This window comes from Trichoderma evansii, assembly GCF_050947405.1.
Source record: "Trichoderma evansii strain SZMC 28006 chromosome Unknown GGI43scaffold_17, whole genome shotgun sequence".
Lineage (NCBI taxonomy): Eukaryota > Fungi > Ascomycota > Sordariomycetes > Hypocreales > Hypocreaceae > Trichoderma > Trichoderma evansii.
This window is the reverse complement of record NW_028145189.1, coordinates 153,403-171,986: the sequence shown is the minus strand read 5'-3', so window position 1 is coordinate 171,986 and position 18,584 is coordinate 153,403. Positions and strand designations below refer to the sequence as shown.

The 18,584-nt window shown below is 50.3% G+C and overlaps 5 protein-coding genes across 5 annotated transcripts; 4 read left to right on the top strand and 1 right to left on the bottom strand.

The window, feature by feature from the left end:
* Nucleotides 1-2,241: 2,241 nt before the first annotated feature.
* GGI43DRAFT_113984 (uncharacterized protein) lies at nucleotides 2,242-5,171 on the top strand. Its single transcript, XM_083198956.1, has 2 exons — nucleotides 2,242-2,774; nucleotides 2,881-5,171. The coding sequence occupies exons 1-2, from the start codon at nucleotides 2,540-2,542 to the stop codon at nucleotides 5,034-5,036; spliced, it is 2,391 nt and encodes a 796-aa protein (XP_083058267.1). The 5' UTR covers nucleotides 2,242-2,539; the 3' UTR covers nucleotides 5,037-5,171.
* On the top strand, nucleotides 5,172-5,737 carry GGI43DRAFT_113985 (uncharacterized protein). Its single transcript, XM_083198957.1, has one exon. The coding sequence runs from the start codon at nucleotides 5,307-5,309 to the stop codon at nucleotides 5,613-5,615; it is 309 nt and encodes a 102-aa protein (XP_083058266.1). The 5' UTR covers nucleotides 5,172-5,306; the 3' UTR covers nucleotides 5,616-5,737.
* An 871-nt stretch (nucleotides 5,738-6,608) lies between these two features.
* Nucleotides 6,609-9,150, top strand: GGI43DRAFT_424253 (uncharacterized protein; the record flags this gene model as incomplete). Its single annotated transcript, XM_083208344.1, has 3 exons — nucleotides 6,609-6,870; nucleotides 6,981-9,018; nucleotides 9,105-9,150. 3 exons carry the CDS (start codon nucleotides 6,609-6,611, stop codon nucleotides 9,148-9,150), a joined length of 2,346 nt encoding a protein of 781 aa, XP_083058265.1.
* A 486-nt stretch (nucleotides 9,151-9,636) lies between these two features.
* GGI43DRAFT_113979 (tyrosyl-DNA phosphodiesterase-domain-containing protein) lies at nucleotides 9,637-12,333 on the bottom strand. Its single transcript, XM_083198955.1, has 4 exons — nucleotides 11,241-12,333; nucleotides 10,382-11,169; nucleotides 9,998-10,326; nucleotides 9,637-9,922 (listed from the first exon to the last, which is right to left on the bottom strand). The coding sequence occupies exons 1-4, from the start codon at nucleotides 11,947-11,949 to the stop codon at nucleotides 9,835-9,837; spliced, it is 1,914 nt and encodes a 637-aa protein (XP_083058264.1). The 5' UTR covers nucleotides 11,950-12,333; the 3' UTR covers nucleotides 9,637-9,834.
* Nucleotides 12,334-16,478: 4,145 nt separating this feature from the next.
* Nucleotides 16,479-18,206, top strand: GGI43DRAFT_428943 (uncharacterized protein; the record flags this gene model as incomplete). Its single annotated transcript, XM_083209036.1, has 3 exons — nucleotides 16,479-17,105; nucleotides 17,245-17,639; nucleotides 17,846-18,206. Exons 1-3 carry the CDS (start codon nucleotides 16,809-16,811, stop codon nucleotides 18,204-18,206), a joined length of 1,053 nt encoding a protein of 350 aa, XP_083058263.1. The 5' UTR covers nucleotides 16,479-16,808.
* Nucleotides 18,207-18,584: the final 378 nt, after the last annotated feature.

Here is an 18,584-nt window from a genome sequence, read left to right as displayed (position 1 = left end):
GTATTAACAGGAGAGGCTGCCTAATTAAAATTGAGTGGTAGCACAGAGGAGATTGCTGCCGTTTTACGGTTTTCCCTTAGGGGTATGCGTGTTTCGTCACATTCTTTGGCTTGGTGAGTATCGTTGGGAAAGGGCATCAATCACAGTCGTACAAACTTGATAGAATAGATGGGATGAACGCCTATTCTTGGGCTGGCGGCAAGGGATTGAGCCTCTCCAGATAGGCCCATGTCGCCATCAATTTGGAGAAGCAGTAGCGCCATTGCCTTGGTGCTCCATACTTGTTTGCTGCCACTTTCCAACGAAGCGACGGGCTGATCTAGTCGTATCAGATCTCGGGAACGCGAGCGAGAATCCAGGGCTCATTGGCGCAAGCGAATCTCATCGATCGGCCTCGTCTTGCTCTAATCACGACAATAGCGCACCCAGATCCTCTTTTGACTGTTTGACGGGTCCCACAAAGTTAGCAGCGTTTTCGCAGACATGGATCCCAGGACCATGTGTTTCTCGCTCTGGCTGTTGTTTCCCGCGCTCTAGCAGCCCTATTGCGCCCATGCTGCACGCAAACGCCTTTGCTCAATTGCCCGTCCCATAATTAATTCCAGTTAAAATGGGTTCCGTAGCTGTCTGGGTGGCGATCGGGGGTTTAACTGGATAGCTCTCCCTGCAATGCGACGTCAGTATCACCCGGATAGATGCGCTAATCGTTTGATATGCCAAACAGGGGAAGCTAGAAGGAGAGAAGGAGAGCGAAATGCATGGAAGCCGCTCAGCCCTTTTTCTCCCTTTTGAGAGAGTAAGAGTGAGCGTGAGCGTGAGCGTGGTGAAGAATGAGGCGAAGTACATGCACAGGCCTGTGCTTTAATGAAGAGCTCTTTTTGCCTGGGTCGTTTCAGTGGAGCTGCATGTGAATCACTCGTGTATGTAGGTGCGTGCAAGCATGGCGAGTGGAGATTCACGCCTTTGGAGCTTAGGAGCTCAAAAGCTTAGAGTAGCAGCGTGCGATTCCTGTCTCGCCCCCAGATTGCTGTTTGCTAGCGACTCTTCACTGCTGAGATGCCGCCAACCTGATGAATACGAAGTGTGTGACGACCCAAATCAGACCAGTTCTTGCGGCCATTTGCGGCGATGGAAGAGGGGAAATGAAGGAGACCCCGCCCTTGATGGTGAATGCTGATCGGAAATTTTCAATGCCTTTGAGCAGCGTGCCGCATATTGACGAGATTGGCGGAGGAAGACCAGCCCCTGTCCAAGGCTCGAGTTGGCTGCAGCCACGAAGGATCAAGATGGGATGGGCGATGAAGGACCGTCGGTTTGGGAGCCTGCATTTTGTACGATGATGATGCCGCGGTGGAAGATCACTTCTAGATATTAGTAGTATGCAGTGCCCATGCATAGTTGTAGAGTAGAGTAGGCCAAAATGCGGAGAAGAGATTGCTCTGTTGTACGAAGGAGTACTGCGTCTCCATACAAGCGCCGCGAGGCTGAGGTCGGAGATGCTTTGCTCCACGCAATCTTGTCTCAGTTTTCTGTGGTGGCTGTCTCAGTGACGCCACGTACCACCGGTCGGAGATTTGAAGGCGGAGAGGCGAGAAAAAAACAAACAAACAACACGCTTGTCTGTCTCTGAAACGAGAGGCATTCCGTTGTGCTATTCAGAGGCATCTGTCCACCATTGTGCCATTGAGTACACGCAAGCTCACCATCGTCGTCATCATTACCAACGCTGCTGGGAAAATAGCAGCCGGGTCAGTAAACGACTGCTACTGCTACTAGCGCTCTAGCCCCCTGTATCCTCGTAGTCCTTTAGGCCTACTTTGCCTTAGTAGCTCGCTACTTTTGTCTCGTAGCGGCTTTCTGACCCCTGGGGCCTGGCGACGGCGAGCCACTGAACGCCAGCTGGGCGCCTTGGGGCCGGGGTCTAGTGCCAGGCGGCCCAATCGCTGGGCTCAGCTACGCCTTGATAATGGATGCGGCGCTGCAGCCGGGCCATGCACTAGCAGGTTTTTTTCTTTTCAATTTTTTTTTTTTCGTCCTGTGTTACGAGCCGGTAGCGTCACGACTAGGTGACGAGTAGCGCGTGGGTTGACACCTCTGAAGCCAGATCCGGGCCCGCGCCCGGTGCCACCCAAAGAGCCTGGGGCCAGGGCCCGAGAGGCTCTGAGGGCTGGGCCTGCTTTAGTGTTTTAGTGAGGGAGCAGTGCAGGTCAGCGCTGGGCCATTTAGTGATAAAGGCTGCAGCGTGCCGGTGGGAGCTTGGACTCCAGCGCCCGAGACCTTTTCCTCCCTACTTGATTTGCTTGACTTGCGCTTGTCAATCCTCCAATCCGCCCTCACACCTCACCATCCGTCGGCTTCATCAGCGTCGACATCCAGGGCTTGGCTGATGCTGTCCGCGTCCCTCGCCTTTTTCTTTCTCTTTCCCCCTCCCGGCGGTTCGCTTCCTTTCGCTTCATCATCTTCTGTTGCGGTGACGGCGCTTACGCCCTAGACGGCCGAGAGAGGCGGCCCCTCCAACCCCCTTTCGATTTACACAGCCATGCAGCGCGTTTCTGCTTTCCTGCCCTCATGGGAGAAGAGGAATTCCGGCAGCAACAAGACCGGGACCTTCTTTGGCCGGAGACTATCGCAGCCTCCGCCTCCCAATGGCTTGGCCAAGATCAACACCGAGACGGCGAATCTGGGGGTCAAAAAGGTTCAGCGAGAAGCCTTTTGGCCTGCGACGCTGGACCTCGAGTGCGATAAAGCTGCTCGTATCCTCAAATCTTTTTGTGGTATGCGATTTTCTTTTTTACTGCTAATCTTTGCGATTTATTCATTCTTTCTACGTCCCGAAATTGAATTCAGCAAGAGGAAATGCTAATTGGAATGGATTCGCAGTGGATGGCTACTTTGCCCCGACTGACAACGACGCGCCGGCATCTCCGTCTTCCACCTCAACGGGCATCAAGACGCTGGATCAGATCCCCAAGAAGATCCCTAGACGAATAATTCAAAATGCTGCCGGAATTGCTGTTTTTACATGTATGCGAAGTGGCCTGTGGATGACCGGCTCGGGCGGCTCAGGAATCCTGATAGCTCGAAAATCCGACGGCACCTGGTCTCCGCCTTCAGGCATTATGCTCCACACTCCAAGTCTCAGCTTCATCATCGGAGTCGACGTCTACGACTGCGTCCTGATCATTAGTAGTCATACAGCGCTTGAATCTGTTACTAGACCTCGTTTGACCCTGGGTGAAGATGTCGAGCTCCGGGCTGGAGAGACAGTCTCACTCGGCTCTGAGGAGATTGAGATCAATTGGAAAGAGCTGGGCAACACCGTGCTGACCTACATGAAAGCTCGAGGCCAGCAGCAATCAGTTAATCTGTATGGATGCATGCTGTCCGAGCGCAGCAACGAAAATGAGCGCTTCTACGCTTCTGACGTCACCCACATGGATATCCTCGCTGGAAACGTCGCTCGAGATGTCGAAGAGACGACTGCTTTGAACGAGGTCCTCAAGATGGCGGAGGGAAGAACTGATTACGACTCGTCTATCATCAACAAAGTTGCCGCAGAGCCGGCGCCGAGTGATACCTTGATCACATCAACCCCTCCAAAAGCAGCATCCATTCCCTCGTCTCCTCGCTCTGCGTTTGGAGTCCCCCAGGCGGATGACCCGGATCCCTTTGGTATTTTGGCGCTGGAAATGGCCGGTCTTGAAATTCGCGAGGCTGGCTCTCGCATCCGACCGACCAGCAGCTTGTTCGACATGAACAACCAGAACCCTATGAGCCCGGTTGCTTCGTCCAAGTTCAGCCGGCAGAGCATGGATACTTTTGTATCAAGGAGCAACCGAGGAAGCTATGTGTCAATGCGTACCATCAGGAGCCAGGTCACTGATGCCGGTACCCAGACTGATACGGGCAACACTCCAGAAACGTCCCCGAGCCCAGGTCCTAGCGGTGGCAGTGGACGAGCTTCTCCTGCTTATATTCCTGTGGTGAAGGAAGAGGACGAGGAAGAGGAGGAAGAAAAGAGAGAAGTGGAAGAGGAAGAAGAGGAAGAGGAAGAAGAAGAAGAAGTGGCTATTCCTCCCAGATCCGAGAACAGACTCTCCAAGGATGTAGCTGTTGGCCCTGACTCTGTCCATGAGGTCGAGCTAAGCGAAGGAGATACCGAGTCTCTCTCCGAGAGCCTTCGCCGTGAAGAAGATGCATTGAGCCACGGCGAATCAAGTGAAGAGGAGGAGCTATACCTAGATGAGGATGAGGACGAGGATGAAGAGAGTGACGAGGAATTCAACGATGCTGATGATGAAGACGATATTGAAGAAGAGCCAGTGGTTTTCGAAGTTGCTGCGGTTCAACGTACCAGCGCACAGCTGCGCTCCTCCGGCATGATCCAAGCTCGAGGCAACGTGGTGACTATCGCCAAGAGGGTGCCTCCGCCATTGCCTACACGCAGCCCGGCTAGAATGTCACGCATTGGCAAAAAGGATGCCACCGGCGAGGAAATTGACTTGCAAAGTCCCTTGAGCCAAACATTCAGCAGTGATGGCGACCTGGATAGCCAAGACGCCGATGCCGAGAATATTGAGGCTGTGATGGCGAAAGAGGAGCAACAGTCGGAGGTTGAGGACTCAGAAAGTGAGAAGAGCGATGCCGCAGAAAAGCCTCAACACCAGGCTGTAGCCCAAGAGGATGATGCGTCTGATGTTGACGAGCTGAGTGCCGATGAGGCTGAGTTGGAAGCCCACAAGCAGGACGATGCCCACTTGAGTGAGCCACACAGTGAGCAAGCCGACAACTCGGATGCGGCATCAAACAAGAAGAAGCATACCTCATCCATCTACACTGGTGTGACTGAGGATCGCTGGAGCTGCGACGGATCATCCGTCACCACGCCTACCTCTGAGCGACGATTCTCCATTACCGAAGACAAGATTACCGATGATGCAACCAAGAAGACAATTCAAGAAGAAGTAGAAGAAATTGACGACTCCCCTTCTGCGCCCACTGAAGCTGCACGCACTCCCGTGGCTGTAGCAAACTAAAGAACGAAGCAACTCGAACACGCGACACGACGTCATATGGCATTCATTACCCAGCAGCCAAGTAAACGGTTACATGACATTATCATTGCTATTTATTATCCGCACTCTCTCTTTACATGTTTCTTTACTTACCACCTTCGTTTTTTATGGATATCGACTAATAATTGGCATGGCGGATCTTTACTGGGATAAAGCTCTTTATATCATATCGAGATATATACGGGCGGCGCTGTCAGCTTCGAGAAAGGAGCACTTGCTTGGGACTACTTTATGAAAGAAAAAGATAATAGCGGCGTTTGTGGAATTGGGGAATGCGATTTTTTCTTTCTAATATTATTATATATAGATACAATGCGTTCTTTATGCGCTTGCATGGAGCGAGGATGGGAGTTGCAAATTGCAGAAGTTTGCTGCTGGGAAACAGCCTTTTTACTTTTTGAATGTATGATTATGATGGGAGGGCCATCGACGGGGTCAATTATGTCGCAAACAGGATACTTACATACTGCATACGCGGCGGCCATTAGCTTATTTTATTTGGGATTTCCAAATTTCTTCTCTGTTGGTAATTCTAATTGAAGACAACGACAAAAGATTTGCTATGCCTTGAAAAGCTTTATAATATGACTGTGAAGTATTCGCCAAAGTAGTGTTTAGTTACCAATATCACGGTAGCTTCTAACAGCTACTCTTTTCATAATAATAATTTCGATTGAGAATTGACAAAGTAGTGCAAATGCGAATGCATGAAGCCGTAGAGATGGAGCCCAATGGCGGACAGCTGCCGCTTGTTCTGACGGGAGCTGGCAGCTGGCTGTGTGAATGAAGGCCATAGATATTCTGCTGTTTTCTCTCTCTTTCTGTTGCAAACTGATTTTATTTCACTTTTCACATTATCTCGCTCTTGCTCTTTACCCTTCATTTGCGAAATTCCGTTCTCTAGATTTCCTCACTTGTTGGTTATTTCACGGTCACATCACGAGATCACGACAGTATATAAGAGCTCTGAGAAGAGAGAAAGATAGCACAATGTCAAAAAACGCACAAAATGACAACACCAGCGTTAGAAATACAGGCAAATTCTGGCCTATCAATGAACATCAAAGCCAAAGTATTTTTCAAACTCCAAGAAAGCAAAGTCAAGCCGCGATTGAGATTGAAGAAGCTCAAACTGAATCTCAGCAAGCAGCCAGGCCTAGCCTTATTGATAGCGCCAGCCGCACCGCCACAGGCCCAATCACCGCCCACGAAAACGCCACTTCTACGCCACACCGCTACGGTTTGCGCGCGCGCAGAGCATCTCGAGGCTCGTTTTCGACTCCCTCGCGTTGTAGCCGCACAGCATCCCGGCAGAAGCTCCAGCAGCAGCTCCAGCAGCGCAACAACGTCAACGTCGGCGGCGCGGCAGCAATTCGGATCGGTTTTCAGCTCGACTTTGGCGGAGTTCCTCGAAAGGGCGATTTTCATAGAAAGAGAGGCAGCAACAACAACACCACTGCTGCCACTAACAACACCCACGTCTACGCCAACAGTAACAACCACAACCACAGCAACAGCAGTAATCAATTCGCCATGGCCAGTGGCGGCAAATGGCGCGAGGAGCAGGTCCTCGTCATCTGCCCCGGCAGCAGGACGACCATGGCCCAGCTGGGCTGCGGCGAGCTCTCGCCTCCACACCATCGCATCCCCACGAGGATGTTTAGAGACGAGGAGGATTCGAACCTGTGGCGACCGTATTACACATACAAGAGGGTGACGACGATTGACGGCGTGGAGAATGAAGAGTGGGTGGAGGATGTTGACGAGGATAAGGGTGCCGTATGGCCAATTGAGGGTATGTTTGTCCCCGGAATAAGACATGCAAAACGCAAGAAGCAGACGAAAAATCTGTATCTGTAGAGAGCGTGGGATAGCTGACGTTTGTTGTTTTTCTGTCTTGCATAGGTGGTCGCATCGTCCATATGGATGCTTTTCTCGCCTTCCTGGACCACGTCCACGGCCTGCTCACGACCACATATCACAACACACCCATCATGCTGATGGCATCTCCGCAGTGGACGCGCCCCGACTGCGAGGGCATTGCGCGGTACATCTTCGAGAAGACAAAGACACCCGCGCTCTGCCTGATCCACAGTGGCATTGCCACTCAGTATGGCCTCAAGTGGCCTAACATGACTGTCGTCGACATTGGTTACGAAAAGGTCGATGTCACGGCTATCCACGACGGACGAGTCATCAACCACATGGATCTGGGCCGGCCGCAGCCTGGACGACATATCAGCGGAGGAGAAGTCTTTACACAGAAACTGAAGCAGCTGCTGACGGACAAGGGCTTCAGCCACGACATGGCAGAGCAGCTGAAAAAGAGCGGCATCTGTGAGGTGCTGCCCTATGCTCCATCTGAGAAGAAGCTCGTGGTGCTCCCCGTTGAGGCTCCAGAGGCAGCACGCTCAGCGGCAGCTCAAGCCAAGGCAGGAGAGTCAGGCGCAGGGGATTCTACGACGGCAGACGGAACCGCGGCGGATGTTCCCAGAATCGAGGAGCCTTCCAGGACGGAGGACGTCGCCATGGACGACAATGACGGCGTGGATACAAATGTCGACGATGATGGTGTCCTGGATGTTGCTACGATCGTTACTAGCGGTCAGACCAAGGAGTTCCTGGCCAAGAAGGAGAAGGAGAAGGAAAAGGGCAGGCCTGGGCGAAAACCGAAAGCCGATAAGGAGGCAGAGGCGGCAGCTGCTGCAAGGCCTGTTCGACAGCCCAACTCCAAGAAGATGCGCAACACGTTTTCGTATGAGGAGATTATCATGGAGGAGGTCCCCAAGGAGGTGCCTGCGCCTGTAGCTGAGCCAGAGCCTACGCCCATGCAGGGTGTCGAGAGCAGCAGCGCCCCCGCCGAAGCAGCTCCTGCAGCAGCTCCAACTGTTGCTCCAACAGAGCCGGTAGCAGAATCGACAGCGGCACCGGTAACAGAAGGACAGCAGACTGAGAAGCCTGCTGAGCCCACATCCGACGCTGCGGCAGTAGGAGGTGAAACTGCTGTCGATGGCGCTAACAGCAGTGCAGACGCCAAACCCCCTGCCCCTGAAGCAGCAGCAGGAACCGATAGCGAGCCTGTTATCAAGTCTGAAGTCAAGTCCGAAGAGACAAAGGTCAATGGCAATGACGTTGCCACAAACTTGGCTACCGCCCCAGAGTCCAAGCCGGCTGAAGCCGTCAACGGCAACACCGGCAACGATACCACCAAGGCTGATGCCCCCGCTGTTGACTCCAACGAACCCCCCGAGCTCAGGCCTCGCAAGATCCGCCGCGAGATCGAGGTCGGCCTGGAGCGCTTCCTCTTTGCGGACCGCGACGAAATCGACCGCATCGTCGCCACCATCTACCGTACCATCCAGGGTGTCGAGGACATGTACATGCGCCCTGCCTGCTGGGACAACCTCGTCTTTGTCGGAAACGGCTCGCGCCTGCGCGGCCTCAAGGACAACATCCTGCAGACCCTGCACGCGCGCCACATCATCTCGCCGTCCACGGCCACCATGTTTACGTCCGAGCTGCCCTCTAACGTCGCCACGCCCGTTGGTACAGGTGCCCAGACGCCCGTCGGTAACTTCGCCGGAGCGCCGCACCAGCTGTCCACCAGCAGCGTCAACCCGCTGCTTCAAGCCGCTACCACGGCCAGCACCTTTGGCGTTCCCGGCAGAGACACCATCCAAGTCGCCACGGGATCGACGCCCATGGTCGGCTCTGAGGCTGCTGGCCCGGCAAGCGGCCACCACTTCCACAGCCAGACGCCCACCAGCATCAAGACCATTGCGTTGCCGACGTACCTCAGCGAGTGGAGTAAGAACGGCTTCGAGGAGGCCATGTTTTTGGGCGCGCAGGTGGCTTCGAGGATAGCCTTTTGCCTGCACTCTAATATGGATGCCCAGGCTATCGAGGCGCAGAAGTCTATGAGTTTGAGCAGAGTGGACTACAAGTGAGTACTAACTTCCCACATATATACTGATATATATATACAACCATATGAGACACCAGTTTACTAACCAATATCTCTACCAATAGTGAACACGGCCCCAAGGGCATCCGAACACACTCCATGCTCAGCTAAAAAACGCCAAAAACTATGAAATGTAAAAAAAAGAATTCTTCCATGTTTAATCTGGAGTTTTAACGGACGGCACGAAATGGGCGTGTCAGGTGAAATTGTAATACGCGATACAAAACCGGGGGAGGGAGGATTTTGATAATTCCTGAGACCTAAGGGGAGCCACGGGTAGATATAAATGTTCAGATACTTCTTTTTTCTACGAGTTATTTCTTTTCCGCCAATAAGAGAATAAAAGATACCATGAAATACAATGCCCGAGTTGTAGAAAAATAATAATTCTGAAATCATCTTTTAGTCTTTTTTAACAAAAGAAAAACCAAGAAACATTATGTAACACGCAAACTAGCATATAAATACATGTATAAACATGAGAGGTATAGGGTCTGTTTTTTTACTCAGACTGATCCAAACATTTCCATGCAAACTCCCACTTTACTTGTCGCTTATGAATGGCTTCCATTAACTCCTTTTCGTATGCTCCCTCCTTTTCAGCCGCTTCTACCATCTTGTGGATGGTGAAACAACAGCTCGCTTCGCTCAAGATATCACTGTTTGATTGCTTTTGAGTTGTAGACACCATGAATATACTTTCGCCCTTTTCTTCCGCATTAAAGACATCGCATGTGCATGTAATTCTGCAAAGGGATGTGGAATGAGTGAGCGTGCGCCACCAATGAACGGTTTCTAGCCCGCTGCATTTCTGGCGGCAGCCTCTCGAGCTGCTTGCTTCCAGTCAGTTTTCAACAGGTAGGTATATTCAATCGCCGTGACCCTATTGCAAATTAGTATCCGAAGCTGGCTCAAATCAAGTTGTACATCATGGGGCAAAGGAAAAAGTTCGACATACAGGAATAAGCCCACGCTAACACCAGCCCATAGACCTTGCAGTTTCCAGCCAAGTCCAAAGGACAATGCGAGAGAAATGGGCAGCGAGATGACATAGTATGAAATCAAGTTCACTGGTCCACCTATGCTCTGTTTGCCGATACCACGCAGCAGTCCGTGGGCACCGGCGCTCATGCAATCAAACACCTGCATGACGGCAACAACAGGCAAAATGCTGGCGACGATGGAAATAACCGTCTCATCGTCGGTGAAGAGCAGCGGCAAGTGGAATCGAAGGCTGCTGTAGAGTGTGAAGTTGAGCAGTCCAAGGATACAGTGGATAACAAAAGTCTGTGTAAAAGTAAGTAAGATGAACAAACGTAAAAGGTGTTGTTAAATAACGTACCACTTTGCCAGTCACCCTGGCAGCGTCGACAAGGCCGGCACCGATCAAGTTGGCAACACGAGTAGAGGCAGCAATGGACATGGGGAAGGGAATCTGGTATGAGATGGATGCAATCGTCGAGACAACACTCTGTGCCGCCAAGTAATCAGATCCGAAGCGGCTGGCCAATAGGGTCAGGATCTCGAAAGCGAGCCACTCGGCTTCGACCATGATCATACCCGGCAGCGCCAACCGAATCATGACCCACCAGTTGTTAAGCGCACGCCTGCTGAACCCGCCCCAACATTCTCGGCCGTTGACAAACCGCACGTAGCAGAAGAGGAGAACTGGCAAAATGTTCTCTGTGATGGCAACGGCCATGGGAGCGCCGACGAAGCCATACTCGAGCTTCCAGACGAGCAACCAAGTGAGAAAGACGTTGAAGGGAGCAGCGAACAGGAGGACATAGGTGGTGGCCTGGAAGAGGCCCTGCGCCTGAGTGAAGCGCTTGCCGCACTCAAAGAGAATGACGCCGGGAATCGCAAAGATCATGACTCTAAGGTAGAGGGCAGCAAGTCGAGCAGACTCGGGGTTGGGCACCATGCGCTGCAAGATGGGTTCGGCTCCGAAAAGCCACAGGATAATTACGGGCACAGAAAGGGTGAGTAGGAAGCAGGCCATACGCTGGCACTGCAGGCCGACAAGGTGCTTGTGGCCAGATCCGTAAGCCTGAGCGCACAGAGTATCTAAACTGGTGGCCAAGCCTTGGAATGGGGCCAAGCAGGAGATGGCTTGCGACATGTTGGCCACTGATTCGAGTTAGTCTCACTATTCTCTCTTTTACTTATATTCCCCATTCTGACTGTTGTGAAGCACTTACATGATATGGCCCCCAACTCTATCGTGCCAATTCGACCAACGGCAAAGATGCCCGCAACGTTGATCGAGTATTGTAGGAAGAAGGTGACGATAAGAGGTCCACAATAGGACAAGACCGTCTTTGCCTCACGCTGCCATGTCGTGCGAATCCGTCCGCTGGTTATGGCTTCCTCCCACTGCTCATCTACGTCTTCCTCTCCCTCTACTTCGGATCGCTGTCGCCGGGTTTGTGTGCCGTAGCCACGATCTGGATCACGGGAGAGCAGCGGCTCGTCCTCATCGGTCTCGTCCCCAGATTCTTCGACGGGAACCTTGGTGCTAAAGACCTTTCGGTACATTCGAGCGGGCAGCGACTGACTCTTGTTGGCGTGTTTCGGGGGAAGGACATGGTTGTCTCGAAGGAGGCTGCGCTCGGCATCGCGAGATTGCTGTCGCTCTAACGGCGTCAATATGGGCTCCTCTAGTCCACTGGGATTAAAGGCAGGCCGCGCTGCTCCGTAAGCTACGCCGCTTGGTCGGCGGTACATGAAGTGATGGGGCTGTTCGGGATCGAGCAGATCATCGGCGGGGTCATAGTCATCGTCGGAGCACGCTGCGATGTCTTGCGCCAGAACCTGCTCGGCAAGAGGCGAGCCCGAGCGGAACGAGGACGAAAAGGCTGGGTGCTCATGGCCAGAAGGCGCAGAGTTGCCATTGGTAGTGGGACTCATGGCGGCTATGGCTTGTCTCTTCTACGGAGAGACGAAGGAAGAGACAGAGAAAGAATATTTCATGTATTTTTTCAACGTTTGTTGTTTCGGAGCAAGGCTACTATCGGCTGGGGTTTCAACTATAAGCTCTCTCTAGCTCCCCTGCTCCAAATATTTCCAGGCCGTTGAGTCACGTAGCGTCTGCGGATCGTGTAACCAGAAGAAAATTCGGAGAAATATATAGAGACGAAGCAGTTTGCACGGGAGAAGTGGTGAGTTGTCGAGACTTCAACGTTGAACGAGGGACGGGCAAAGCGCCGCCGAGAGACGACGAGAATTGGGGAAAAAAAAAGCTTCTCGTTATCGGCGCTCTTCCACTTCGGTGTGCGCCCAACTGGCAGCACAACACACCGGTGGAGAGGGAAGAGCAGAAGTAGTCGAAAAGTCGAGACTGGAAAAACTGCGTTTAGGCGTGGCGAGTAGCTGGAAACGAAGGATTGACAAAGGGAAAAGGAAGCTGGACAGAGGAAAGGAAAGGAAAAAGAGTGACCGAAGAAGATGAGATGATGAGCCAGACGGAAGCGACGCCGCAGCCACAAAGAGCACCAGGTGCTAAGACCCGACTAGCTACTGCTAGTACCTAGTATGTATGTAATATGGTGGCACAGAGACAAAACTACGGCGCTTTGGTACTAGCAGCAGCTGCTGGAAGAGCCGTTGGAGGAAAAGTCGATGCAGAAATGCTGGTGCTAGTACCGCTACGGCGTGCTAGCGGTGGTTCCCCGTAAAACTAAGGTACTCCATACGGCCTGTTCAAGGTAGCATCGCCATGCTTTGATAGATGAGTCGAGTGGCTCGATGGAGCTGGCTTGCGTCTGTCTCTAAGCGGTAGGAAAAACGAGACAAGCCCACTCTTCTTACTAAGTTTGACTGCTGCAGAATACGGGGCGTCGCCGGTGCACGCAAGGGACTCGGTCGATGCTGTACCAACAGGTCGCATTGACGTAACCGCACGGAGAGTTGGCTCCAGGTGGTATACCAAGGAAAGTGCATGTTTCAGAACAGCTGCGCAACTAGAGAATACAAAGTTCACCATCAGTTGTACAGGCTGCGTGATTGCGCCCTTCACGCCCTGTTGTATCCGGTCCATCTATGTACATGTATGTGGCATAAAGATCGGCCGATGTTGATCCGATTCGGCGGGCGGCTAATCCGAGCGGACGGAGGAAAAAAGCGTGCCAGCACGTGCCTGGGGGGGCAAATCGCCGATGGCGCGCGGCCAACTTTTAGGCTCTTATAGCACCCTCTTGGCTTTTTCCCTGTCTCGGGCCGGCTTGATTAGCGGAGGACACGGCGCCGAGACCATCATCCGTACAGTATATCGCTATACTATGCCGCTATACTATGCCGCTCATCATTACCAGTGTCTCACAACGCCCAACGATCCTTTCAAGCCATAGTAGTAAGCCGGACGTAATATTGGTAGCTGGGTGGATAGTCAAAACTTGATATTACGTTGTACAGCGTCAAGGTGTCTACTCATCCAAGTACCTGTATCAGCAAGTATATGGAAACATTCACTGCTGATGGATACGCAGCATAAAACCTGGTCTACTTTTTTATACAATCTACCTACATGTAGTTGCCTAGTAGATATAGGTAGATAACTACACACACGCATAGTGTATAGTAAATGGAGTATTCCCGCGCTTGTTTAGTGCGAAAAGATTAAAGCTGTGCTCTATAATGAGTACGTTTGAAGATCTGCATCTAGCCAGCAGCTCCCAAAGGAGGCAATAGATGGACAAGAGGAATGTAAAGGTCAAAAAAGCGAGGAAACGTCAAAGATGCAGTTGGGCAGAATCAGCCGCGCCACGTCAGCCGTCAGACCTGATCGTACATACACATGCATGCTCATGCAGAAATGTTGCAGGCAAAGATACGTGCTCGAGCCTGAAGGAGATTCTCTTCTCTTGGTATACCCAGCACCTGTTTCCGCCAGCCGACTACTTTTGCTTTACACTGGGCAATCACAGGCCGAAGCAGCACACCTTTTGCCCTTTTTTGCATGCAACGTACATCAATGGATCCGGATTTGCTCAGATGCCCAATCGCAGCTATCATGGCGGCGAATCCGCCCAATGGCGAGCCTCACTGCACCTCTAACCCCTGTTCACGCCACACTTTATACATTTGCCATCCCTGTTCTAAGTCACGTCAACCAACGTTTTGCGTAAGGAGATAGTATTGCGCTGGCGCTCTATCTTGGGCATCCGGGTCCGTTATTCTATATTCATTCGTATGTTATATACATGTAGTATTCGATCTATTATAGGCTAGTGTTGCCCGATCCTAGGCTGCTCTATATAGTATCAGTAGACACTTGGAGCAAAGACGAACTACGTCTTATATCGTAGAAAAATTTCGTCTCGCTCTTCGATGCTAAGTGCAACAGCAGACAATAAATAGCCTGGTTCTTCTATCATGTTGAAAACATAATTGTCTGGTTTGAGATGATATATTTTTTTATTCAACAAATGACATAACTGCAATCTTCGTATATGAAAGAAGATCTTGCATTCCTACGCTATATGGTGAACCGTGATACAGAGTCTTGCCCAGCTTTAATTTATGTGGTGAACGATAGTTCTTTCGCGACAGTGTATACATTGTTCAACTAACAGCAGAGGCAAACAAACCTAACCTTTGTGAACATTGAGCAAAGTCGACGTTACTCTAGCGTGTTTGTTCGTTTGGTCGTACGAGCGGGTCAAAATGGTGGCCATCTCTCAACAAAGACAAGCAACAGTGTCCAAGGCTCACGCCTATATACATGTATTCATCATGCAAAACGATATTATCTCTTATGCCTGAAGTTACATTTGCTCAAAGAAGTTGTTACTTACAAGGCGATACTGCATTCACTGCATTGATCGTGTGCGTATCATGGTGCTTAGACCTCAAATAAATTATTCAGGGTCTGGTATCATCTCGTCAGCATATAGGATCAACGCGATCTGCAGAGTCGATCGGTTTTAAACATCTTCAAAGGGTATTGCTTAATGTTGGGTCATGGGTCATCAGCCTAGGAGATCAGTACCAGATAAATCTGACAGTTATCCCACGCCGCTATGTCTCTATTACATCAAAAGCTTGGAATGAGGCAAAGGGTCCTGGCAAGAGAGTACTTGAGTTGTCACAGCCATCAGTCTCATTACCAAAGAAGCTAAAGAAAGAGCATGGAGATGTTGACTCGAATGCTGTCGCAGCATTCTGCTCGGCTTCTATTCGTGAGCCTGCTTGCTCTAATTCAGCTCTGGTCGGTAACTCGAGCCGAGAAATTGCCTCTGAGATTCAGCATTCTCTAGAAGAGTTGCATCTGGGCGATGCTATCAAGATCATTGGTACTCCAGGAGAAGATTATACTCTTATCCGTAATGCTACGATTGCGAACAAAGATAGCACTCTCATCTTCAACGCACATCATTCATCTTTCCCGGGAAGGCTGGTCACAGTGAAAGTTTGCAGGACCGCGAAAAATTCAGGCGAGGAAACCAGATTGCGTGAAATGATGATGATCGCCCAGAACTGGGTGAAAGAAGCAAAAAATCATCTTAAAGTGGGCGAGCATGTAAGTTGTCTCGATATACATCTTCTATCCATCATGTTCAACACTGACTTGGTGCTATCAGTTTGCAGTACCGCAACTCTATGAAATCGATGGAAGATTTCTGTCCTTGTATATGGAACATATCGACTGCCCCGATTTGGCCTCTTATCGTGAAGGCACCATAAACCCGCTCTGCACGTTGACTGTCGGCGATGCTGAGAGAATTCTTCGAGACATCTCCAACGCCCTTCAGTATATTCATAGTAAGAATATTCACCATAACGACATCAAACCGTGCAACATTTTATATTCTTCATCAAGAGGAGCCGTTTTGATCGACTTTGGGGTGTCGACTGACGACGGATCTATCCATTGTGGCGGGACACAGTGGTATATCCCACCGGAGTATGCTACTGCTGGCTAGCGTGGAGCTCCAGGTGATGTTTTTGCCTTTGGTGTAGTTATGCTTTTTCTTTTACGCCGAATTCCTTTTCCAGAGATGCAAACGCCTTATTTGACGTGGATCATTGCCGATTTGCGGAAGGGAGGCCCAGGGTCTACTTTGGCCAAAAGTGTCATGGAAAGATGGATCGATATCATCAATAAAGCTTCACAAGAGCTTGATCTAATATCAGACGAGCTAGATGTCTACGACTTGGTCGTAAACATGGTGGCAAATGATGTCAGCCGAAGACTCACAGTAGACATGATCGTTGAGGTACTGGAGTGCTAGGGTATTCTCACGGGAAATCCCTTTACCAACAACAATTGGAGAGTGTACTATGATGCATAAGACGGTGAAATCCAGCATTCTTTCAGTGTAATTCAATAATAGCTAGCAAAACCTCGTATAACAGAAGAAGAGTCATCTGCAAAGATTGTCCATGTGTAAGTTCAATATTAAGCTACTGTGAGGACGGGATCTTATTCTGGACTATAATTCATAGTAATTTTATACCATATTTTATCTAGAACTAATTTATCTTTAAAAATATGTATATTCTACATAATTAAGCGTGTGATTAGTTACATGTACCTACTATTGTATAAAGGTGAGGACAATGCTCAGTGCATGCACGTGATTATGTAATCATTGGTGAGGCGCCTTGCCTGTCGCGAAAATAAAGTAACGGGACCTGCTGCGGGATCTGCCTAGCAGCGATCTTCTCCACTTAAACACCACTAATGCCATCACTATACGCGGCTCGAGATTCCCCAAAGTAGCTGCTGTTTCAGTTTCAGCCATCATATCATCATCACGAGATTTCAAATGGACCCTCAACTCCCTAAACCAGATTGTTCTTGGGGCTTGGAGTGGGACTGGCCTTGGCGTAAATTCAACTTGGATCCCGAAGATCTCTTCACGACTCTACACGATCGCTTCAACACTCGAAAGCTCCCTGTTCAGGACCCTGGGTCATTTCACCGCAATGTCATTGAATGCGTCACAATTTCAGACACTTTAGACGATTTCTATTTCAACTTGGAACAACGAAAAGCCCAACGAATAGAAGAGATAGACAGTGCATGGGAGAGCGTAAAGAGCACCATTTTTCTCCACAGCGAGGTATTGGGCTGCAAGCGGTGTTACAACCCAGAGAACCCTGAGCAGGAGATGAGCTCTGGTTCTGAAAATGATTACACATGCCAGCGGTGGCTTGCGTTTTCTGACTTTTACCTCACCATGTCTTTGGACTTTGGTACAGTTCTTTGACGGCTATACCAAAGACCAGCGCGAAGAAGATGAAAGAAGACACCAGCGGCGAACCGAAAAGTTGGAGCGATTGCTAAATAAGAAGCGTATGAAGCGTCGTTTGAACAGCGCTACTGCTTCATTGACTACTGAGCAGGCTGATTTAGCCCCAACACAAGTTCCTCCTCTTGAGCCAGTACAACCTCCGCCACACAATGAACTCAGCGTTCAGAATCCGCCTCCCGATATGACAACTTCGGAAACATCTTCAGATTCTTTAAAACATATCGACCAACCACAGCCAACATTATCATTGAGCCACCCTGATTCTCAGGCGACTGAGAGTTCACTGTCGAAGAAACGGAAGATGGCGAGCAGCGAGGACAATACTGAAGATGAAACTAACCCGTACAGAAGAAACAACGGGTGGATACTCCCGGCGGTGAAAGCATTTTGAATGACTCAAAGGCCACCCAGGCTATGCATGCACAGTCAATTGCGAGTCTCCAATCCGAGACACACGAAACGGAAGATAGCTGCCATACCGATTGCTTGGAGCCAAGATCGGACCAGGGCAGGACAGAAGATGTATTCACAAGATGTTCACTTGATAGGAGTCTACTGCTGCCCCAAGAGTCTCTCGAAAGTGACGCGGGAGAAAATGGAACCACGCCCTTGAGCAGTATCCAGATGGGGCATTCTGCGCCAAAGAAGGCCAAAGGAAAACCTCAAGTCTCTCATCTGCAAATTGGAAAGCGTGACGACACAACACTGCGCAAAGAACAATCCATTTCGCCGAAACAACCACACCCGAAGAATATTAGCCAAGGTCGGCCGCTGGGAGAAAAGTCCTCTCCATTAGCTGAAGAGTTTTTACACTCAAAACGATCAAGGCAGAATCCAGGGCAAGAATTATTCTATCTTGACGACGACGCTACAGCTTGCTCGGCTGAAGACACGATACAAGATAAATAATGTGAGACGATCTACGGCTTAAGCGCAAGTCATCTGGAGAGCATACTCATGAACCTGGCACGGCTATGGGCAATGGGAAGTCATTCGGTATAGTAAATGGCCAGCATATCATGCGGCTTGCTCATAATATTTCTAGCATAGTTGTCAATCTGACAGGGTCAGAATAAGCCACGATATGGCTAATCCCAAGAGACATAGCCTTTATCCTAGCAAGGCTGAGTGCAGCGGCGAAGTCTACTGGATGCTTCGTGAGCTAATATATCCCGAGTTATTGAGTTAATACCTCGTGTATGTAAATTGAGATGAAATAAATGGTAGACTTCGAAGAATTGTCGCGCCATTCGCAAATATTTGCTTGAAATATACCTGATAAGTGCA